The following is a 25,515-nucleotide window of genomic DNA, read 5'->3' as shown; positions in this document are numbered from 1 at the left end:
GACTACCTTAAAGGGCTGCAGATACCAGTAGTGACAAGGACACTAGTGAAATCACAAAATATATTGTTGTGGAAATCACTATTAAAACAATGAATTTTGTGGGGATTGTCTTGTGTACATCATTTGTGTCAAAGTTCACAATCACAATGTTTCCTAACTGTGTAAATTGAAATCACTGAAGTTTAACTGACTGTGTAGCTTTTTAGTCACCATTTGAGTGACAGGAGAAATAAACACACCCTGGTTTGTGTTGGCAAAAAGCTCATTTTTGATCAGTTTAATGACTTTGATTTATATTTGGTGTTCTGTTTTTCTACAAAGCATAGAGAGGTTTTGTTCAAATGTAGATTATTATCACACAGATCACAAGAAATACTTTACTTTAAAAAAGGCAATCTTATTTTCTGTTGTAGATGAAATTAAAATAATCTTTATGCACACAAGTAAGCAGCTGCTTCTCACAAACAAATTACCTTCACATTTTATAGAGATCCAGTCTAAACTCACCCAAGAAATCAAAAGCAGGTGAACAGAAGAAACGCAACAGATAAAACACATGGAATACCATTATAGGTCCTATCTTACACTCTGCGAAAAGCATGTCATGATGCTCATCGCTACCATGCACCCCACCAACAGTCTGATTAAATTCCTTGCGCTTGCACTGTTTAAATAGCAACAGTGCTCATGAATATATCTGCGCTGATGGAAGGATGGATCTTGGCAACGCAAAGCACAGGTGCACCACTGTCTGAAAACAACCTAGACAGACATCAAAAGTCAGACGTTCATTGCTATCTTGGCAACGCAGGCACGCCGCTTGTGCTTAATGTGCTTACACCCCCACTTTTCTACCAGCAATAAAAAAATGATTAAAATAACATTGCTGTTTCTGTAAAAAAGCTGTTTGCGCACCTTCACAGCGTGAACACGCAGGTCAGCTTCCTTTACTGAAAAAAAGTGCTGCACCATTAAAATAGCAATCCACTAAAATCAGAGCACACCTGACTGTTGGCAAGTTGCAAGGGAATGGCAAGTGACACACTGATATGCTGAGGCTTATTTCATGTTACGCCCAAAACACACCAATGATTAATTGAGAGAATTAGTACATGTCTTTTGCGCGTTTTGAGTCAAGCAAAGGCATACTTTTCCCGTTGTTATGATAGCGAAGACACATTGACACAGCCTTAATCAAGCTGCAACCTTTAGATAATAGACTTCTAATGTAGTTTATCATATACTTGTACTAACATATGACTGTAAAATTACAAAGAACATATACAAGGAAAGGCTGTAATTTTACAGGAAGTCACTGTTAAATTACATGCAGTCATTTTATGGTAACTGTTTGTCAGCAACAGACATTCCTTTTTATAGTGAAAGTGAAAGATTTCAAATTTTTGTAAATTACTTTTTAAATTGCTTTTTATAAGGATGACACTTTTTAAGAATTAAAATCTGTTAAAAGTGAAAGATTTCATGTAATTGTAGGACAGTTTCTTGTAAAATTAACCATTATTATGTTTAATAAGGAGTATATGATACTTATGATGTATATGATGTTTTTTAAGAATTAAAATCTGTTAAAAAGGAAAGATTTCATGTAATTATAAGACTAAGTTCTTGTAAAATGACTAATTATTACATTTTATAAGGGGTGTATGATGTTTTTTAAGAATTAAAATCTATGGAAAGGGAAACATTTCATGTAAATTTCATGTAAATATTATGCTGTATACATTTTCTGATTGGCAGTGGGTCAAAATCATCAATATATATATGCATTGCCAGTATAATATGTTGTCACTTTAAACAGCACTTGTTAAATGAAAATGAAACTGTTAAAATTAAGTATCTGTGGTGCAACCAACATTCTGTGCTTCTTAATCTTAACATTTACTACATTCAATGCGTGGTTTACAATATTAGACTTTACATCCTGATCTACAATCTAAGCCATTCTTGCATTCATTTGTTTTGTATTTTGGATCATTATCCTGCTGAAAGCTGACGTTTCTCCAATGCTTAGTTCTGTAGCAGACTGATGCAGATCATCTTGCAGGATCTCAGCTCAGTATGAACCATTTTTCTGACCATCCTTTAGGTATAAAGACATGCTCAGCCTTTATAACACGATGCTCCCACCACCATGCTTCACATTTAGGATGTTGTTTATTGAGGAACGGGCAGTGCTTTGGTTGCACCACACCTAGCCTTTTGAATTTAGGCCAGAAGCTCGGTTTTATCCCACTTTTTATCCGAGTACGACTTGTTTTCAGTAATTGCTTCTTCCTAACTGCCTTGCAAGCTCTTTCTAACCCTCACTTTATGTATCCTCTCTACACTCCTTTACTTTCTGTCCTGTTTTATTGTCTTAATTTTGTTCTCTCTCTCTTCTCCCTACTGAATTTTTCAGTCTTTCATTACCTAATTTCTTTCCCTCTCTCTTTTTTATGCCGGTTCTCTCAGGGACGTCTGTTATTCAGGTAACAGCTACAGATGCAGATGATGAGACGTATGGAAACAGCGCTAAACTGGTTTATTCAGTGGTCCAAGGTCAGCAGTATTTTACAGTGGATCCTCAGTCAGGTCAGTGTGATATGACACTCCAATCCATTCTTCTCTTCATTCTTTATTGACAGTTATTAACACGCTGTATTACCTGAAAATCAGATCTTCATTCCAGACCAGTAGAGCTCTGTCTGATAGAGTGAAACAAAAATCTAATAATAGTATAGAGAGATAGTTGGATTTAAAACACAAGTAAAGAAATCTTTGGGAAAGTTTCTTCTCCAGGGCTTCTTCTGAAATGAAGTGTATTAATAGGAAGTTTGGCCACTTTTTCCACAGTATCAGTCTCTACTCCTCTCAGAAGGCTTTATACTAGATATCAACCCATTATTGTGAGGATTTGATTGGATTCAGCCTCAAGAGGAGCCACAACTCCAACTCTAACTTCATCCCAACGTCTTTAGTGGAGCTTAATTAATTCAACTTACCCCAAAAGTATTCAGAGGGTCTTCATTACTCCAACTCATTCCAGATGTGTTCAACTTATTCTAGATGTGTTCAGTAGAGATTCATTACTCCAACTCATCCCAAAGGAGTTTAGTGAAGATTTTTCACCCACAACTCATCCCAAAACTTTTCTGTGGAGCTTCATTACTCCAACTCCTTCCAGATGTGTTAAGTAGAGCTTCATACTCTAACTCATCTCAAAGGTGTTCTGGTAAGCTTTATTACCCCTAACTCATCCCAAAGGAGTTAAATGGAGCTTTATTACTTTAACTCATCTCAAAAGTGTTCACTGGAGCCCCAAAGGTATTCAATGAAGCTTCATTACCCCAACTCATCCCAAAAGTGTTTAGTGTAGCTTTATTACCACAACTCATCCCAAATATTTGAGTGGAGCTTTATCACTTATAGCTCATCCCAAACATGTTCATCCCAAAAGCGTTCAGTATAGCTTAATCACCCAACCCAATCCAAAAGTTTCAGTAGAGCTTCATCACTCCAACTCATCCCAAAAGTGTTTAGTGAAGCTTCATCACTTCAGCAAATCCCAAAGGTCTTCAGTAGAGTTTCATTACCCCCAACTTATCCCAAAGATGTTTAGTTGAGCTTTATTACCCCAACCCAAAAGCGTTCAGTAGAGCTTCATCATTGTAACTCATCCCAATGCTGATTGGCTGTTTCTCCTGAAAGGCGGGACTTTATCCATGAACCGGCACCACGATTGGCATTAAGAGCTTTCTCGTTCACAAACCAGTCAGCGTATGTACACTTACAAAAAAAACAAAAAAACATACACTTTCAAAAAAAATCACAAAAGGGCACTTTGGGCAGTAAGAGCAAAAGGGGCAGATGCTTCAGCATCACCCAACCCCAATACCCCCCCCCCCCGGGGTTGCATGTGCCTGCAGTAGCGTTTCATTACTCCAATTCATCCCAAAAGTGTTCAGAAAGAGTTTTATTACTCCATCTCAAGCTGCGGAGCATTTTTATTCACCCCAAACTTGTTCAATAGAGATTCATTACTCCAACCCATCCCAAAGGTGTTCAGTGGAGCTTCATCACTCCATCTCACCCCAAAAGTATTAAGGAAAGCCCCAAATGCCAAATGTTAAGCTTCTCCAATTTTCAGTTTTTTAGCAGACTGAAGCAGGTAATTCTGTTTGGATCTCACCTCATTTTAAACCAGCTATTTGATCATCATTGAGGTTTGAAGACATGCTTAGTCTTTATAACACGATGCTGCCACCACCATGCTTCACTTTTGGGGTGTTGTTTATTGAGGAATTGGCAGAAAAGGTCAGTTTCATCCAACATTTTAGCTGAGTATGACTTGCTTTCAGTGGAGCCTAATCACCCCAACTCATCCCTTAGAACGTCTTCAGTAGAACTCTCTCTCTCTCTCTCTCTCTCTCTCTCTCTGTAGGTATCGTCCGCACTGCAGTGTCGGATATGGACCGAGAAGTCCAGTCTCAGTATGTGTTGGTGCTGCAGGCCAGAGACATGGGTGGTCATCAGGGGGGTTTAACCGGGACCACCACCATCACTGTTCACCTCAGCGACGTTAACGACAACCCGCCCCGCTTCACCAACAGTGAGTTTTACCCTGAAGAAGAATCACTCTTCACACTGCTGATATCTGACCTGCTTTTACTCTCATTAAACCTTCAACCAGAACCCCGCTGTGTTTCTGATGAGGCTGAGGAGGTTCTAACACGCGGCGGCAGATATTCGGACATTCAATGTTTTTACTTTTCACTGTCTCTATATTTATTTATTTCATAGATTTCCCTTTCTTTCTATATATATATATATATATATATATATATATATAGGTATATATATATATATATATATATATATAGGTATATATTTGAGTAAAATGAACATTGTTTTTTATACTATAAACTACAGAAAACATTTCTCTTAAATTCCAAATAAAAATATTGTCATTTACAGCATTTATTTAAGAAAACGAAAAATGGCTGAAATAACAAAAAAGATGCAGAGCTTTTAGACCTTAAATAATGCAAAGAAAACAAGTTCATATTCATACAGTTTTAAAAGTTCAGAAATCAATATTTGGGGCAAAAACCCTGGTTTTTAATCACAGTTTTCATGCATCTTGGCATGTTCTCCTCCACCAGTCTTACACACTGCTTTTGGATAACTTTATGCCTTTACTTCTGGTGCAAAATTCAAGCAGTTCAGCTTGGTTTGATGGCTTGTGATCATCCATCTTCCTCTTGATTCAATTTTAGCGTTTTTTTTTTATTTGGTAAAATCCAGGAAACTCATCATTTTTAAGTGGTCTCTTATTTTTTTTTTCCAGATTTTTTTCTTTTCTTCCATCCATCTTCACCTCTTTCTTTCTCTCTCTTTCTCCTCTCTTCCTCTCTTTCTTATTCAGTTAGTCTGTCTGTACTGCAGTTTTGAATGTCACTCATGTTTACCACTCGTAAACGTACGTGTTAGTACTATGTGTGTGTGTGAGTGTAAGTGTGTGTGTGTGTGTGTGTGTCTGTGACACATGATGTAACTCTTTGAAATTGACTCATACACTCCCCCTGCCCTCTCTGCTCTGTGTGTGTGGTGTGTGTGTGTGTGGAGACTGGGAGGGCTGCTTGGTGTGTGTGTGTGTGTTCTGCAGAGTTTATTGTGAGAATTCTACACCTGATTAAGTCGCTTTTACGCACACACATACACACACACACTGTACGCAGCCCTTTGAAGAGTGTGAAAATAAGACGGTCATGCTGCACTGCTCCAACCACGTGAAGAAGCTGCTTACACGCGCCACACTAATGGCTCTATGTGTGTGTGTGTGTGTGTGTGTTTCTACTTGTGTGTGTGTGTGCTCTCTGGGGACGCCAATCTGTCACACTCATTTTCTTACAGCTCTGGAGCCGAGAGATCACACACCCCGGATATAATCACTTCAACCGGCTCCGTCTGCACAAAGAGAGCCATTATTTACTGAAGAAAGAGTCTGGAGATTATATTTAATTCACACAGGGTATAATCCTGTATTAATTATTCACTGTATTTTTAATCTCATACTGTACGTAGTCTTACAGACAGCACTGCTGATAACGTCATGTGTTTCTCATTAATATTAAAGAGGTGTGGGATGTGTGTGTGTGTGTGTGTTGGCTTATTATTGACCAGGTTGAAGAGAGTCCATAGAAGTGTACAGATTTTATATCAATTCAGTAAACATGAGAATTTCAGGCCCAGTTGTTTTATTGTAAAATGTAAAAAATATATACTAATTTCTTGTGCTGGATTCGTTCTGTAATTTGTAGGCAGCTATATTAAAGTAGGATCATAGTAGGTATATATATAGACCTACTATATAAACTGAAACACCTGGTTTTAGACCACAATAATTTATTGTCCCCGACGGACAGTTCTGTTGGAAACAGGAGAGTTGAGGTGCACATTGAATCTGCCGTGATTTGATCAGCCGTGGTTTTATGTTTTTTGGATACAATCCGGGTTAGCACCCGAACATCCCTTTCAGACAGCTTCCTCTTGCTTCCACAGTTAATCCTTTTGGATGTGGTTCATCCTTCTTGGTGGTTTGCTGACATTACCCTGGAAACCGTGGCTCTTGATGCATCACAAATACTTGTTGTCTTGGTCACAGATGAACTCTGGTGTGTCACCCATAATGTTGTGTACATTGTAATATTTTGAGCAAAACTGAGCTCTTACCCTGCTAATTGAACCTTCACACTCTTACTGCTCTTATTGGTGCAATGTGCAATTAATGAAGATTGGCCACCAGGCTGCTCCAATTTAGCCATGAAACCTCCCACACTAAAATGCCAGGTGTTTCAGTTTCATTGTTTAACCCCTGTATTTGTTTGCCAGATTGTAGACATATTTCGTTTAATAAAAGGTTGTGTTTGGTTTTACAGGAGGTGGTTAAGAAGGTTGGGTGTTCTGCATAAATTTTTTTGTGTGATGTCAGATTAGTTTTTTCTGTGTATTTTGTGATGGTTGAGGAAGTTACGTGTTCTGATGAGACAGATAAGACTGTTGTGATGAGGTTGAGGATAATACAGTTGAAGGAAAACGTATGTGAACTCTCTGGAATGATCATTAAATGTGTTCTAATCTTCATCTATGTCACAACAATAGACAAACACAGTCTGCTTAAACTAAAACCACACAAATGTTGTATGTTTGCATGGTTTTATTGAACACAACATATTAACATTCACAGTGCAGGGTGGAAAAAGTATGTGAACCTTTGGATTTAATAACTGGTTTATCCTCATTTGGCAGCAAAAACCTCAACCAAACGTTTCCTGTAGTTACAGATCAGACCTGCACAGCAGTCAGGAGCAGTTTTGGACCATTCCTCTTCACAAAACAATTCAGCAATATTCTTGAGATATCTGGTGTGAATCGCTCTCTTGAGGTCATGCCACAACACCTCAGTTGGGTTAAGTTGGTTCAGGACTCTTCAGAAGGCGCATTTTCTTCTGTTGAAGGCATTCGGTTGTTGCTTTACTTCTATGTTTTGGGTCGTTGTCCTGTTGCATCATCCATCCTCTGTTGAGCTTTAGGTGGCGGACAACTTGGTGGTTGGTAAACTTGGGAATTTATTTTTCCTTCTGTCCATGCCCTGAGGCAGCAAAGCAGCCCCAAACCATGATGCCTGACTCCTGCCTCAAATTAGCTCTTAGAAAAGTCATTAGCCTAGGGGTTCACTTACATTTTTCACCCTTCACTGTGAATATTAACATGTTGTCTTCAATAAAACCATGCAAACATATAATTTTTTTGTGTGGTATTAGTTTAAGCAGACTGTGTTTGTCTATTGTTGTGACGTAGATGAAGATCAGAACACATTTACTGACCAATTTATGCAGAAATCCAAGTAATCGCAAAGGATTCACATACTTTTCCTTGCAACTGTGTGCTGCATTTGTTTTTTGTGTTGTCTGAATTGGGTCTTCTGTGCATTTTGAGATTGAGGAAGATTATATTATATGTGTGTGTGTGTGTATAAATTGATCTGATTGGTTTAAGGACCTTATTTCTTGATGAGTTTGAGAAGGTGTGTATTCTAATAGAGTGTTATAGGCAGTTGTGTTGGTCAGTGATGGGCGTGTGTTGTATTGGAAAGTGTGTTTATCTGCAGGAGCTGTGGACCCACACCAGTGTTCTCCCCCCAACAGTCATAAATCTCTCACACAAACCGAGCTGAGAGTACTGACCCATATAACACTGTCATTTTCCCCACACTTACACTGCCTTTCAGGGCCAACAAAGTGCTAAAAGCACCTCACGTGTGTGTGTGTGTGTTTGTGTGTGTGTGTATGTGAGAGTGAGTGCAGAGGCAGAAAGTGTAAAAAGATTGAGGGAAGAGGTGGTATTTATTATGTAGCGAGTGCAGGTGTGTGTTTTGGAGCTGGTGTTTTTTGCCCCGTGGCTTAGTGTGTGTGTGTGTGTGTGTGTGAAGCCATTTGAGTCAGCTCGGTACAGCATGGACCCTCAGGGGCTGATATTGGGGATATAACTCAGGGTAGAGCTCTCACAGTCAGTAACCCAGCTAATTTAGACATACCGTACTATCTCTATCTCTACCTCTCTCTCTCTCTCTCACACACACACACACACACACACTCTCTCTCTCTCTCTCTCTCTCACACACACACACACACACACTCTCTCTCTCTCACACACACACACACCCACACACCGCTTCACTGCTGCATATCAAAAGACTGATAGGGTACTTTGAAGTGTGCTAATTTCAGTGTGAAGATAATAACAGGGCCCAGCAGCTTCTGACAACACACCACTCAGAGGGGCTTCTATAGTGGAGATGGTAATAATGATGCTGGTGATGAGGATGAGGATGAAGGTGATGATCTGCGATAATAATTTTAATAACAAAACACCTCAGGTGCTCTCTGAATAGTATGCTGCGCTGTGTATGAAACGCTAGCACAGACATCTGAAAGAGCATCAGATAGATGTGTCTGTTATTGTGATATTAGAGCTGAATATGATGGAGATGGGTTTTGATTGACAGGCTTCTGAGCACCAGTGTCTGTGTTAGAGAGCTTGAGCTTTTTGTCAAAGCATGGCTTTCATTATTAGAGTGATAATTATGTGTGTGTGTGTGTGTGTGTGTGTGTGTGTGTGTGTGTGCATGTTGTACGCACCATGAAAGCTTGGGGATTAATTAATATCCTGATTATCACAAGTCACGATAGCAAGAAAAACACTAATGATAATGACTGTGATGACTTTAATGACTTTAATAATGATCATGATTGTGATGCTAACAACAGTAGTAAAGATAATGGTGATTGTGAGACTGGTGATGAAAAGTTATGATGAACAACATTATATTTGTGATGATTGTTTTGATATAAATGATGAATAATGATGATGACAACAACAACAATATTGATCACAATAGTGATTATCATACATATTGTGATGGGAAAGATGATGGACAATGAAAAAGATAAGATAAGGTGATCACAAAGGTCATTGTGATTGTTATTTTGGGAATGATGAATAATAAAAAAGATATGATTAATGTAATAATTGGAGATTGTTATAATTTAAATCATGATGTGTCTGTGTGTGATTACTGTGGGAGTATTAGTGACTATAGTATAAGTTTCTACTGTGGTAATTACATTATTTATTATTGTAGTTGTAATTGTAGTGTTAATTATTGCTGTAATGACAGTGATTATTGCTGTGGTGATTGTTGTGGTGATCATAGTGTTGATCATTGTGGTTTCTACTGTGGTAATTACAGTATTGATTATTATAGTGGTTATTATAGTGATGATTATTGCTTTGGTTACATTGATTATTACTATGGTGATTGTTACAGTAATTATGGTGTTGATTATTCAGTTTTTTATTGTGGTGATTAGGGTATTGATCATTGTAGTGGTGATTATTGCTCTCATTACAGTGATTACTACTGTAGTGATTGTTACTGTAGTGGTGATTATTGAGGTGATTGCCGTGGTGATTGCTGTGGTGATTATGGTGTTGATTATTGTGGGTTCTACTGTGATTATTGTAATATTGATTATTGAAGTGGTTATTGCAGTGGTGATTATTGCTGTGCTTATTAATATAGTGATTATGGTGGTCATTACTGTGGTGATTGGTGTGGTAATTATAGTGTTGAATATTGTGGTTTCTACTGTGGTGATTATAGTATTGATTAGTGTAGTGTTTATTCAGTGGTGATTATCAATGTAATTACAGTGCCTATTACTGTAGTGATTATAGAAGTTATTACTATGGTGATTGTTTTGGTAATCATAGTGTTGATTATTGTTGTCTCTACTGTGGTAATTACAGTATTTATTATTGTAGTGGTTATTATAGTGATGATTATTGCTTTGGTTACAGTGATTATTACAACTGTGATTGTTACGGTAATTATAGTGGTGATTATTGTGTTTTTTATTGTGGTGATTAGGATATTGATCATTGTAGTGGTGATTATTGCTGTGATTACAGTGATTACTGCTGTAGTGATTGTTGTGGTGATTATTGAGGTTATTACTGTGGTGATTGCCGTGGTGATTATGGTGTTGATTATTGTGGTTTCTACTGTGATGATTGTAATATTGATAATTGTAGTGGTTATTGCAGTGGTGATTATTGCTGTAATTATAGTGCTTATTAATATAGTGATTATTGTGGTTATTATTGTCATGATTAGTGTGGTGATTATGGTGTTTATTATTGTGGGTTCTACTGTGATTATTATAATATTGATTATTGTAGTGGTTATTTCAGTGGTTATTTTTTGCTGTGATTACAGTGCTTATTAATACAGTGATTGTTGTGGTTATTACTGTGGTGATTGGTGTGGTAATTATGGTGTTGAATATTGTGGTTTCTACTGTGATGATTGTAATATTGATTATTGTAGTGGTTATTGCAGTGGTGATTATTGCTGTAATTATGGTGCGTATTAATAGAGTGATTATTGTGGTTATTACTGTGGTGATTGGTGTGGTAATTATAGTGTTGATTATTGTTGCTTCTACTGTGGTGATTAAAGGATTGATTAATGTAGTGGTTATTGTAGTGGTGATTATTGTTGTAATTACAGTTGCTTATTACCGTAGTGATTATGGTGGTTATTACTGTGGTGATTGGTGTGGTAATTATAGTGTTGAATATTGTGGTTTCTACTGTGGTGATTATAGTATTAATTAGTGTAGTGTTTATTCAGTGGTGATTATCAATGTAATTACACTGGCTATTACTGTAGTGATTATAGAAGTTATTACTATGGTGATTGTTTTGGTAATCATAGTGTTGATTATTGTTGTTTCTTCTGTGGTGATTAAAGGATTGATTAGTGTAGTGGTTATTGTAGTGGTGAATATTGTTGTAATTACAGTTGCTTATTACCGTAGTGATTATGGTGGTTATTACTGTGGTGATTAGTGTGGTGAATATAATGTTGATTATTGTGGTTTCTACTGTGATGATTGTAGTGTTGATTATTGTAGTTGTCATTAGAGTGGTAATTATTTCTGTAATTACAGTGGTTATTACCGTAGTGATTATTGTGGTTATTACTGTGGCAATTGATGTGGTGATTAAAGTGCTGATTATTTTGGTTTATATTGTGGTGATTATAGGATTGATTATTATTGTGGTTATTATAGTGGTGATTATCATAATCGTGGTATTATTGTTATTGTTGGTTCTATACCAGTGATTTTTCTGATTATTGTAGTGATGATTGTTTTGGTGATTATAGTCATCATCATCGTTGTGATTCTTGTAGTGTTTATAGTGGTGAATATTATGGTGACAATTATGGTTAGATTGCTATATCGATAGTTATTATGATGATTATAGTGATGGATGTTGTGGTGACTATTGTAGTTGTTATTAGTGTATTGATTATAGTGGTGATAATCTGGATAAATATGGTGGTGATTATTGTTATTGTTTTGGAGGTGAGTTAGTAGTAGGTGAGTGTTGTGGTGATTGTAATAGTGATTATTTGGTGATTTGCGCTGCTTCTCTCTCATGTTATATTAATATTCTAATATCTAAACTTCTGGGGATTCTGCTTCAGTCCAATCAGTGAAGAAGTGAAATGCTTACAGACACACAATACACTTCTCTTCAATCCCTCTCCTGCTCTCTCTCTCTCCGCCTCGCTCTCTCGCTCTCTCATTCTCACCCGCCATTTCTTCCTCACTCTCTCTTACTCATTTCCTCACTCTTCTCTTCTTTTTTTTTTTACAACAAAACATACTTTATCTCCATTTGTCTGCCCCCTCTCACTCTCTCACTCTCTCAATCCCCATCTCATCCTCTCTCTCTCTCTCTCTCTCTCTCTCTCCCTTCTCCCACAGCAGTAGTAGTGTGCTGCTCAGACCGGCGGTGCTGAATTCTCTCAGTTTTTGGATGAAGGTGCAGAAGAATGGAGGACTAGGCATTATTATTAGAGCCCCAGGCAATCACACCCATTCCTCCCTCTCACTCGTTTTCTCTTGTTCTCTCTCTCTTTTTTTGTCCCTTGTTCACACATCCCTCTTTTATTAGTTTCATTCTTTCACTTGTCATTCTCGATTTCTTTAATTTCTTTCTTTAATTTGTATTTTTCTTTTCTTTTATTCATCTATCTTTTACTTGTCTGTGTCTTTTATTCATCCCTCTCTTTCACTCATCTCCATTTCTGTTATTCGTCCTTCTCTTTCGTTCATATCTCTTTTTAAGTGTCCCTCTCTTTTATTTGTTCCTTGTTCACACATCCCTCTTGTATTAGTTTAATTCTTTTACTTGTCCTTCTCGATTACTTGTCTCTGTCTTTAATTTGTCTTTCATTCAACCCTGTTTAATGCAGCTTTTATTGTCCCTTTCTTTTATTTATCCCTCTCTTTCACTCATCTCTTTTCTCTTATTATGTCCTTTTCATGTCTCTATTTTATTTGTCCCTTTTTCACACATCCCTCTTTTATTAGTTTCATTCTTTAACTGGTCCCTACTGATCACTTCTCTCTTTCTTTATCTTGTCTCCTTTCATTTGTCCCTTTCTTTTATTAATTTCTCTCTTTCATTAGTCTCTTTATTCATGTGTATCTCCTTCAATCATCCTTTTTCTGTTATTTGTCCTTCTCCTTCACTTCACTTGTGCCTCTCTTTTATTTGTCCCTTGTTCACACATCCCTCTTTTATTAGTTTCATTCTTTCACTTGTCTTTCTAAATCACTTGTCTCTTTCTTTTACCTGTCCATTTCTTATATTTGCCCCTCTCTTTTATTCATCCCCCTTTCACTCATCTCTTTTTTTACTTGTGTCTCCCTTTCACTTATAATTTTCTGTTATTGGTCCTTCTCTTTCATTTATGTCTCTTTCATGTGTCCCTTTCTATCATTCATTCCTTTCTTTTGTGTCCCTCTTGTCTAATGATGTCTTTTACTCATCCCTGACTATTTCATTTGTCTTTCACCCAACTTCTCTTTCACTTCTCCATATCTGTTCCTCTCTTTTTTCTCTCTTTCTCTCATCTCTCTTTTACTTGTCATTTTCTGTTATTCATGCTTCTCTTTCAATCATGTTTTTTACTCATCTTTTTCATTTGTGTCCTTCTTGTTAAGTCATGTTTTTTTACTTATCCCTGTCTATTTCACTTGTCACTTTGTTTTACCCATCTGTCTTAGATTTGTCATCTCTTTCACTTCTTTCTACCCGTCACTTTTGTCCCTTTTTTAATGTTTCCCTCTCTTTGGCTTATTCTTGTCCCTTTCACTAATCCCTTTCTTTCACTCATCTCTGTCTCTTTCTCTAATCCTTGTCTCTTTCACTCATCCCTGTCTCTTTCACTCACCCATTTCTCTTTCAATAATCCCTGCCTATTTCACTAATCCCTGTCTCTTTCACTCATCCCTGTCTCTTTCAATAATCACTGTCTATTTCACTCATCCCTGTCTCTTTCAATAATCCCTGCCTATTTCACTAATCCCTGTCTCTTTCACTCATCCCTGTCTCTTTCAATAATCACTGTCTATTTCACTCATCCCTGTCTCTTTTACTTGTCCCTGTCTCTTTCACTAATCCCTGTCTCTTTCAATAATCACTGTCTATTTCACTCATCCCTGTCTCTTTTACTTCTCCCTGTCTCTTTCACTAATCCCTGTCTATTTCACTCATCCCTTTCTCTTTCACTCATCCATTAATTTTTCACTCATCCTTGTCTATTTCACTCATCCCTATCTCTTTCACTAATCCTTGTGTCTTTCACTCAACTCTGTCTCTTTCTCTAATCCTTGTCTCTTTCACCAATGCCTGTCTCATTTAATCAACCCTGTCAATTTTACTCATCCCTATCTCTTTTACTAATCACTGTGTCATTCACTAATTCCTGTCTCATTTACTCAATCCTGTCTCTTCTACTCATCCCTGCCTCTTTCACTCATCCATGTCTCTTTCACTAATTTGTGTCTTATTCACTCATCCCTGTTTCTTTCACTAATCCCTGTCTCTTTCACTGATCTCTTTCTCATTTACTTATTCCTGTCTCTTTTATTAATCCCTGTCTCTTTTACTAATCCATGTCTTTTTCACTAATCCATGTGTTTTATTCAGTACGCACTTGTCATTCTTTTTCTTTTTTTCTTTTTCTCTTTTCTTCGTTAGTTCCTCTCTTCTACTCATCCCTCTGCTGCCTTTCTACTGAAGGATGGATCATCTCTTTCCTGGTCAGACAGCAGAGATAGTCAGATGATTCTCCTGAGAAAAGAAGTGTTGATGGTCATCATTAAACTCTGTCTGTGTAGCGTCCAGTTTCACACAATCTACAGAGAGAGAGAGAGAGAGAGAGAGAGCGAGAGAGAGAAAGCGAGAGTTCAGTGTCAACCCTTTAGGAATCATTGTTGTGCTGAGATGCTTTTGAGAAACCCAGCTCTGTTCACTTCAATTCATGATGCTTTGTTCTCTCTCTCTCTTTCTCTCTCTCTCTCTCTCTCTCTCTCTCTCTTTTTCTCTCTCTCTTTTTCAAAAGCTCACAGCTGAAATGACTGCTGCCTGCTGAAACTAAATACAGAGCCATTACCTTTATGATTCTATGATCTACTGGCTCTCAGTCTGGCGCTATTCCACATTTCTGCATCTTCATCTCAGTGAGCTGCAAGGTGGAATAAATGATTATGTGACTAATTGATAAATGAGTGTCATTACATTAACTGATTAAAATGATTCTGTCTGATTTAGTTCAGTTCAGTTGATTTACTGATTTATGAGTATCATTTGATTCACTGATTAAAATGATTTACTTTGATTCGGTGCAGTGCATTTGGCATTAATGAAATTATCTCAGTCTGATTCAGATCAGTTTAGTGGGTGTTGGGGTTTGTGTATTTGGAGTCACTGATTGAAATGATTCAGTCTGATTCAGGTCAGTTCAGTTGGTGTTGGGGTTTGTTTAATTGGATTCACTGATTAAAATGATTCAATCTGATTCGACTCACTTCATTTGGTGTAGTAATTTGTGAGTGTCATTAGAGTCACTAATTAAAATGATTCAGTCTGATTTAGGTCAGTTCAGTTGGTGCAGTGATTTGTGAGTGTAATTAGATTCACTGATAAAATGATTTAGTCTGATCCAGTGCAGTTTATTTGGTGCAGTAATTTGTGAGTGTCATTTGGTTTACTAATTTAAACATCTGATTTGATTCAGTTTAGTTCTGTTGGTGTAGCATGTGTGATTGGATTCATAAATGTAAATGATTCATTTTGATTCAGTTCAGTTCATTAAGTGCAGTGATTTTTGTGTCATTGCACCAATTGATTAAAATGTTTAAATCTGATTCAGTTTAGTGGTTAATTTGCTGTAGTACTTTGTCCATGTGATTCACTGATTAAATTATTCAGTTTGAATCAGGTCATTTCTGTTGGTGCAGTGATTTGTGAGTGTTTTTGAATTCACTGATTAAATGATTCAGTCTGATTCAGTTCAGTTCATTTAGTGCAGTGATTTGTGAGTGTTTTTGAATTCACTGATTAAATGATTCAGTCTGATTCAGTTCAGTTCAGTTGGTGCAGTGATTTGTGAGTGGCACTGGATTCACTGATTAAATGAATCAGTGTGAAACAGTTCTGCTTATTTCGTGCAGTGATTTGAATTAATCCTTAATAGTCCTTGAATTAAACAATTAAAATGATTTATTCTGATTCAGTTCAGTTCAGTGATTTATGCATGTCATTAGAATCACTGATTAAAGTGATCAGTCCTCAGATACAAGTGCAGACTCTATTAATACAGTAATGGACCAACAATAATGAAAACATATGAAGAACAAACATCACATTAGTATTAAATTAGCATTAAATTAGCTTTTAGATTACAAAATAAATATGCGCATTTCACTGAATATTAATAACATTAATTTAAGTCTATGAAAACATTCCAAAATCAGTAATGAAGAACTGCCAGCAGCGTTTCACACCCCGAACAGTAAACAGGAAACAAGAACATCCTACGGACTGTTCTATTGAAGACTGCCAATAGTTCAGAACTGATTTCCTCTGTGTGTGTTTATATTTGTGTGTGTGTGTGTCTGTGAGAGAGAGACTGTTTGGACTGGAATGTTTATATCGCAGGTGTTTTTCTCTCTTGCTGTCAGTTTTCATTCAGTTTGATTTGATTTGATTCTGTTCAGCTGCTCTCTCACTCTCCACACACACTCTGTCTTTCTGACTCATACACTGTGTTTCTCTCACAGTCAATCTTAATTCACTTGTCCCTTTCGCTTTCTCTCTCTCCCTTTCTCTCTCTCTCTCTATATATATATATACAATGAAACTGAAACATTTCATGGTTAAATTGGAGCAGCCTGGTGGCCAATTTTCATTAATTGCACATTGCACCAGTAAGAGCAGAGTGTGAAGGTTCAATTAGCAGGGTAAGAACACAGTTCTGCAATGCACACAACATTATGGATGACATACCAAAGTTCAAAAAAGGACAAATTGTTGGTGCACGTCTTGCTGGCGCATCTGTGACCAAGACAGCAAGTCTTTGTGATGTATCAAGAGCCACGGTATCCAGGGTAATGTCAGCATTCCACCAAGAAGGACGAACCACATCCAACAGGATTAACTGTGGATGCAAGAGGAAGCTGTCTGAAAGGGATAATAAATTATTGTGGTCTAAAACCAGGTGTTTCAGTTTCATTGTCCAACCCCTGTATATATATATAGTCTGACTAATGGGAGAAAAAACACCATCCACGCCTGTTTCCTCTTTTATTCACTTTTAGATATTAAAAAGTGGATTATTATCATTTCTCCTGCGGCACTTTCCCAGACAGGGATTAAGCCTACTCTTGGTCTACATCATTTTTAATGAAGATTTTTTTATTAAAATAAGTAAAATAAGGTCCATGACTAAGCTTAATCAACCCATAGAGTTTAAATATTAGCATGAATCAAAATGACATTAAATTATATGACCTTCTCTGAGTGTTTTTTCTAAGGGGAAAGAGTTCCCCACTAATATATACTGACCCCCAAGCCCCTCCAACATCTCGTTCAGTGCACTTTGCTTGAGTAATAAAACGGCTGTTAAGAGGGTGTCAGGGTTTCCCCCTGAGGGGAAATGCAGAGGCCAGAGCTCAGGTCAAATCATGGCTGAATGTAAACAAGCAGACGCTGATTAAATGCCCTGCTTTGAAGAAGCACAGCAGACTTAAGTTCTGCAGCAGCTGATGTTTATTATATACGGTTATGCTATTTTAATCGTGTTGATACATATATTCTTTCTCTCTCTCTCTCTCTCACTTTCAATTTATTTTATTTATTTATTTATTTATTTATTTTTTCTATTTAAAAGTAGCTAAGAGTACAAAATAACAACAGACATATACACAGACTGTTCTCATACAGAGTTCCCCAATGGTGGAACAAACTTCCTTCCACTACCAGATCAGGAGAATCTCTCGCTATCTTTAAGAAACTCCTGATGACAGAGCTCTTCAAAGAGCACTTACTCTCCTAACACTCCTAACACACTAACTATTTCTAACCTCATTTCCCTCTTTCCCTCCTCTACTTCTCTATCCCATTATTTCCCCTTGACCTTCTTTAGGCCCTAAATATGTTTTTACCTTTTACTTCTATTACTTTTGTACTTGACTATTGTAAGTCGCTTTGGACAAAAGCATCTGCCAAATGTAATGTAATGTACTGTAATGTAAAACAATATATATATATATATATATATATATATATATATATATATATATATATATATATATATTAACATATCTTACATATAAAAGTAAATCATATAGTTTATTAATGAAATAAGATATAAATAGCATTGTTAAGTGTTATCTCTCTCTCTCTCTCTCTCTCTCTCAGGTATGTGGTCGTTTTCCGTATCGGAGCTGGCTCTCCCAGGGGTAGAGGTGGGCCGTCTGTCGGCGACGGACGCTGATCTGGGGGAGAACGCTCGGCTGGATTTTACCATCACAGACGGAGAGGGAGGGGGCACCTTCAACATTACCGCCCTCCACCAGGAGGGGGTCATACTGCTCAACAAGGTCGGGTTTGGGTATTTATACATGAACACACACATACTGGGATTTGGAGTGTGTGTCTCTGTGTGCGTGCGTGTGTGTGTGTGTGTGTGTGTGTGTGTGTGTTTTGCATTCTCAAAAAGGTCTGAGTGCCCTTTAGAGCTGACTTCAGCTCTCCCTGACAATGAGATATTTATCATCTGAATCATCAAAGAGAAAGAGGGAGAGAGAGAGAGAGAGAAGTAGAGAAGTAGAGAGAGAGGTATAGAGAGAGAGAGAGAAAGGTAGAGAAGTAGAGAAAGAAAGGTAGAGAGAGAGAGAAAGGTAGATAGAGAGAGGTAGCAAGAGAGTGGTAGAGATAGAGGTATAGAGAGAGGGAGAGGTAGAGAGAGAGACAGAGAGAGGTAAAGAGAGGGAGAGAGAGAGGTAGAGAGAGAGAGAGAAAGAAGGGTAGAGAAGTAGAGAGAGAAAGGTAGAGAGAGAGAGAGGGGAAGAGAGAGAGGTAGCAAGACAGTTGTAGAGATAGAGGTAGAGAGAGGGAGAGGTAGAGAGAGAGACAGAGAGAGGTAAAGAGAGAGAGAGAGAGGTAGAGAGAGAGAGAGAGAAAGAAAGAGAGAGGGAGGATAACTTGTGATTCTAAAGAAAAGGTAGAGAGTGAGAGAGAAAGGAGAGAGAGAAAAAAGAGAAATAGACAGAAAGGAAAAAGAGAGAGAGCAAGATAGAAAGAAGATAGATGGAGAGCGATAGGTAGTAAACACTAGGCAATCCGTGCCGTGGCCGGGCATGGTTACCTTCCAAAGCACGACTCAATTGACCAGTGTGACCAAGCTCACTCGTTCACCTTGGTCCGCAGGCAGTGTGAGCGCTATCCATGCCCGAGCACAGAACAAGATGATGTCAGTGATGCGATGTTCCTGTAAATAAATGTGGCAGTGTTGTGCCGAATTCAGTACCCCCGCCAGGAAAAGCACCCCCTCTCAGGAGCGCATGCTACAGCATGTCGCATTGTATTTAAACATGACCTTTGTTACAGCGTATTGTCTCTGCTTTTATCAAGAAGACGCACTCCAGAGGGAGGGTGCTTTTCATGGCAGGGGTGCTGAAGTCAGCACAACACTGGCTAACCCAATGAAACGTAAGTAATGACGTAAGTGTGCTCACAAATTGTTTAAAGGTAATTTTCTGCTAAAATACACTTTTTATTGTTCTTTGTAAAATATAATAGGTCTCTCTGAGTTGTATATGATGCTGCACATGAAACTCTTCCTCAACCTCTATTATCTGCAGTAGCTAGAAAAATAAATAAATATATGAAAGAAAGAGTCGATCAGGAAAAGCATCATATCTATGTCAACCAGTGAAATAGTACTCATGGCCTCGCCCTCCTTGGCTTGCGACCGCCCACAGACAGAGCTGAACGGAAGCAGACAGGAATTACCAGCTCTAGGAACAGTATAACAGTTTGTTCCTGTATTATTTGTGCAAATAACACATCAGTTGTTTATATTCATAGCCCAGTAATGCAGAGCTAAGGAACAAAGGGTTAGAATCTGTCTATGGAATACCACCAACAAATTACAATTGAGATAGGTAGATGTGTTTAAAACAGCTCTGTTTACACTAGTTAAAAGTAAAAATCCATTTACATGGGATCTCCGGTGGATTTTGCAGTTTTACAGAGACTCTAAGTCTAGGTAAATGGCAGAACTGCACTTAGCAGGGTATTACACATGTTGTAAAGTAACATATGACATTGCAAAGACTGTTATTAGTGTAAAAATGTCTTTATTTGAAAAAGTTTCTAACTTGTTTCTAACACGTGCTGACCAACATCACAATGGGAGTTCCTCCTACCCACATAAAGTAGATAGAGCAAAGCTAATTGTACTCTCTCAGGAATTTAAACCTGCAATCCTTAGACCAATGGGTTAACACCTTCCAATTGTTACGCTTAAAAAAAAAGAAGCAAAAAGCTGCTTTCTTCTCTGTCTGTGCGTCACAATTCCCCACCTCCCCAAGCATGCTAAGAACCTAATAATGTGCAATATTTTAAATGTTCTGAAAGTTTGGGAGAGTGAATCTGCTCTTTAATTATTATTTCATGAAAGAGGTCCAATCACAGAGGGCCCCCTGTCTCTTCGGGGCCCCTGGGAGTGTTCTAATCCACTTGCTGCCCCCTGGAGAGAAGAAGCAAGGAAGGAAAGTACGACAGAGGGAGCTTTCTCTAGAACGTCCTTTACTGTCAAAATGCACTCGTCAAAAGAAACAGGAAGAGAGAGAGAGCAAGAGAGAGAGAGAGAGCTTTAAACCACATTTACTGTCAGAGCACTCCCTCATCTAGAGGAAGAAATAGAGAGAGAGAGAGAAAGAGAGAGAGAGAGAAGTTGATAAATGAGGAAGGTGAGATCAGATACAGACGGATACGTTTAATTCATTTAATTGAAATTGAGTTCTGAATGTAAATTGAGGTGGGATTTTCGCGGCGTGGCTAAGTTAGCCGCCTCCAGAGAGCCTCCAGGCGACTCCCCTTTATTTAAAACAGCGGCTTTTACGCCTACGCCCAAATCTGCCGCTCACATAAAGGGACGTAATGTGGCCATAATTCGGTTGGAACTAATTGAAAAAGTGGGAAAGATTCCACCTTTCAGCTGTCCGGAAATAAGCAAAGCGGAAAATGAATAGCGAGCTATTTTCTGCCCTGATAAGTGCCTATAGAGAAAACCGCCTCTCTCTTTGTGTATATGCATGTGTGTGCGCGAGTGTGTGCGCGAGTGTGTGTGCGTGTGTTAAACACTTTGGCAGGAGGTATCAGAAGGTAGCGGTAGAGTTTGTGATAAGAGGTAAACACATTGTGACTGATAAGAGAAGCGAAAAGACAGAAGGAGAGCGCGAAGGTTTCCGAGATGAAGGGAAACCAAGAGAGAGAGAACAAGAGCGCGAGAGCGAGAGAGAGCAGATGAAAGGAAGCGAGTGAGCGAATGCACTCAGCTGAGGTAGAGAATGCGGGAGTGAAAGGGGACAGACTTGGGATGGATTGATAGGCAGCAAAAGACAGAGAGAAGGAGAAAGAGAGGGACTAAAAGGAGGCTATGATTAGCACTCGGCGCTAGCGAGAGTGACAGAAACTCCCATTAGCATGTTAGCTGAGTTTTCTTACTGCCAGTCTTACTGACTTTAAAATGCACTGCTACACAACACCAGCTCTGCAGAACTCAGCCCTCTAATTACTCCAAATCTGCTCATTAATTTAGCATATTTTAATTAGCGGTTGCCTTCTTTAGCCTTAAACGCTGTTTAGCTTGGCTAAAAACAAACAAATCTACATCTATAAATTACTCCTCTTACCTCAAATGTTGTTGATCAATACAAAAGACATGATATGTGTCTGATATGTGTTTCTTTTATGCTTTTAACACTACAAGCTATGAGGCTAACAAACTCAGTGCATGCTGAGTAAATCATCAATTTTTAAGTGGTCTCTTATTTTTTTCCAAAGCTGTATCTGTGTACAAATAAATGTGGGGAAAAAGGCCTGCTGTATCAAACAGAGCACACATTTATTTTACACCACAAAGTAAAGTAAACACAAACATCAAACCATAAAACTACATATTATTAACATCATATCTACAGTACATTTATGATCCAACACACTTATAAACATTAGCTGCTGTAAATGTATAATCAGGGTATCTCATTGTTTAGTTAAAGTAGCTGCATGTGTCTGTGTGTCTTTCCTGTGTCTCCACCCAGGAAAGACACTATCAGGTACCATGTACACTTTTTTTTATGACAGGGACTAGGATTACAGAGGTAAATAGGGACAGGCAGGGTCAGAAACAAAAAGGCAGCAATAGGATACAACATATAAGAGTGAGAAGGGAAAAATGGAGTCTTACACAGGTAATCCAGCAGGATAAAGGGAAAAGCAAAATGAGAGTCAAAATACAAATATAGGTCAGAAAAGGTACACAAATGATACAAATGGTAAGGCTAAAGAGTATTAAAAATAACACAAAACATGTCAGTAACAAAGGAAAACAACAAAAGAAATATGTTGTAGAAGAGCTAGCTAACTAGATTCAATACTGAACGAGAAACAGAGGGGTATTTATACTAAAACAGACCAGATGTGAGCAATCAGAAGCTGGGAGAGCGTGAATGCTGTAGAGCCATAGAGTCTGGTGTGAGTGCATGCTGGAAGTTGGAGTCTTTAATGTGAGTCCAGAGCAGGCAGACTGACAACATCAGGATTGATATATATATATATCTATATAGATATATATATATATATTTTTTTTATTTATTTATTTATTTTTTTGCAGTTTTACCTTATTTATTTTCCTTAAAGGCCCTGGCAGTTTACTACAAAAATGACAAAAAAAGTCTTATTAATTTAAATCCATTTACTCTTACCTCCACTCTCACATCTGCACCCCTAGGTAGTGGACTATGAGCGGCGCAGCTCCTACACTCTCTCAGTGGAGGTGCAGAACCCCACAGTGGACCCCCGCTTTCTCCGCCGGGGGCCGTTTAAAGACCGAGCGACGGTCCGGATCACTGTCCTGAACGCGGACGAACCCCCACGATTCTCACGCGCACGGTACAGACTGGACGTGTCCGAAAACTGCCCACCCGCGTGTGCTGTGGGGCGCGTCGCTGCTGTGGACCCTGATACCGGCCTCAGCAGCAATATAAAGTAAGATACTCATACACATACACATACACATACACATACACATACAGGGGTTGGACAATGAAACTGAAACACCCGTCATTTTAGTGTTGGAGGTTTCATGGCTAAATTGGAGCAGCCTGGTGGTCAATCTTCATTAATTGCACATTGCACCAGTAAGAGCAGAGTGTGAAGGATCAATTAGCAGGGTAAGAGCACAGTTCTGCTCAAAATATTGCAATACACACAACATTATGGGTGACATACCAGAGTTCAAAAGAGAACAAATTGTTGGTGCACGTCTTGCTGGCGCACCTGTGACCAAGACAGCAAGTCTTTGTGATGTATCAAGAGCCACGGTATCCAGGGTAATGAGAGCATACCACCAAGAAGAACAAACCACATCCAACAGGATTAACTGTGGATGCTGTAAGAGGAAGCTGTCTGAAAGGGATGTTCGGGTGCTTTTTTGTATCCAAAAAAACATAAAACCACGGCTGCTCAAATCAAGGCAGAATTCAAAGTGCACCTCAACTCTCCTGTTTATTGTTTAATTATTTAATTATTGTGGTCTAAAACCAAGTGTTTCAGATTTATTGTCCAACCCTGTATATAAATTGAGTTTTATATAACAACCCAACGTGATTTAATACACATATGCTCAATAAATAGTACTGATTTAATTATTAAACATAATAGAGAATTATTCTTGCAGGCAGTGCAGGTCCATAAATGCAGAGTATGAATGCCAAGAAATCTTGGCAGTGTGTTTGTTTTCGGTTGTAAAAACTCCGTATGTCATTATGAAAGATGCAAGTAGGCATAAATACAGATATATCATCATTTCCTTTTATCATCGGTCACATCTGTATCAATGAGAGTGAGTACAGTGCAGTCAAAAGTTTGGACACACCTTCTCATTCACTGTTTTTACCACATTGTAAATTAATGCTGAAATCATCCAGACTATGAAGGAACACATAAAGAATCATGTAGTAACTTAACCATGTGAAGCATTTAGGGGGTTATACTGCAATTGTGGTTTCTGAGCCTAGTGATTAGGGGTGTGTCATATTGTATTGTACGCAATAATATCGCCAAGATTTTAAAATATTGTGAATGATATTATATCCTGAAATATGGTGCCATATCTCCCAACCCTAATTATCACATCAGGGTACTACTTATTTTTACTCTTTTTAGCAAAAGAAAAATTTATAGTGTTCTCATTTCCCATTATTTATCTACTAGAGACGTATTTTATCTGTCCAGTATCATTTATTTTACTTTAATCCTGGATATATGGAGATTCATGAAGTGCTGATTATTAGTATCATGACATTCTGGATTATTTACGTCTGTTCCAAATCTGATAAAAATCTTGTATTTTTTGATATCTCATTTAGAGGTGTCCCATATCATATCATATGCAATAGTACAATAAAATGTTCTTTTTGTTGCAGTAGTGTATTTTTGAAATATTTTTTTTATTCAGTGTTTTATCATATCGACAAGAGTTTTTTTTTATCTTGAAAATACCATGAAATATCGGAATATAATTTTAGGGCCAAATTTTTGGCTCTAAAATTTGTGCAACAAAGGAAACCCTTGGTCTTCCTTTTCTGTGGCAATCCTAATGAGAGCCAGTTCCATCATAACGCTTTTGATGGTCTTTGCAGTGACTGCACTTGAGGATACTTTCTTAAAGTTCTTAAAATGTGAAATTTAGCAGCTTGACTGACCTTCATTTCTTCAAGTATTTTTTTTTTCTTTACTTAGTTTAGTAGTTCTTGCTTTTCATAATATGAATTAGAACATTATAATCAAATAGAGCTATTCACTATATACCAACTCTACCTCTGATGCTCTCAAACACATTATTTAAGAGGCAAGAAATTCAAGTAATTAACTCTTGACAAGTTCAGCACAGCTGTTAACTAAAAGCTGATCATTCCAGGGTGACTCTGCTTCATAAATCTGACTGAGAAAATCCAGCCAATATGTACAAAGCTGTACTTTGAAGAACCTAAAATATAATATATTTATTCTGGGCATTTAATTTAGACATGTACACTTTATAGTTGTTGAAAGTGTTCTGATTTATGCTTGACCAAATATAAACACTCTGATTCACAGACGGCTCTTGATTATATGATTAGATAACGAGCTCATCTTATTTATGCTTTCTTGTCTCTCTCTGTGTGGTTCGTCCTTTTCCTTCTAACGATGACTCACTCTTCGTCCGCCTGTCTGCTTTAATCCGTCTTCCTTTCC

At 37.9% G+C, this 25,515-nt stretch overlaps 1 protein-coding gene across 1 annotated transcript in view; it reads left to right on the top strand.

Annotated features, from left to right (window-relative positions):
* The window catches only part of LOC103044178 (cadherin-7), a 137,698-nt gene that overhangs the window by 68,355 nt on the left and 43,828 nt on the right, over positions 1-25,515 (top strand). Inside the window, exons 4-7 of the mRNA XM_022676769.2 lie at positions 2,473-2,592; positions 4,442-4,609; positions 18,409-18,590; positions 23,009-23,265. Coding sequence (XP_022532490.2) covers positions 2,473-2,592; positions 4,442-4,609; positions 18,409-18,590; positions 23,009-23,265 — 727 coding nt within the window. The remainder of the gene's footprint in view (positions 1-2,472; positions 2,593-4,441; positions 4,610-18,408; positions 18,591-23,008; positions 23,266-25,515) is intronic.

The sequence above is a fragment of the Astyanax mexicanus genome, chromosome 13 (genome assembly GCF_023375975.1).
Source record: "Astyanax mexicanus isolate ESR-SI-001 chromosome 13, AstMex3_surface, whole genome shotgun sequence".
NCBI lineage: Eukaryota > Metazoa > Chordata > Actinopteri > Characiformes > Acestrorhamphidae > Astyanax > Astyanax mexicanus.
Note: the sequence above shows the minus strand (reverse complement) of the source record. Positions and strands in the feature narration are given on the sequence as shown.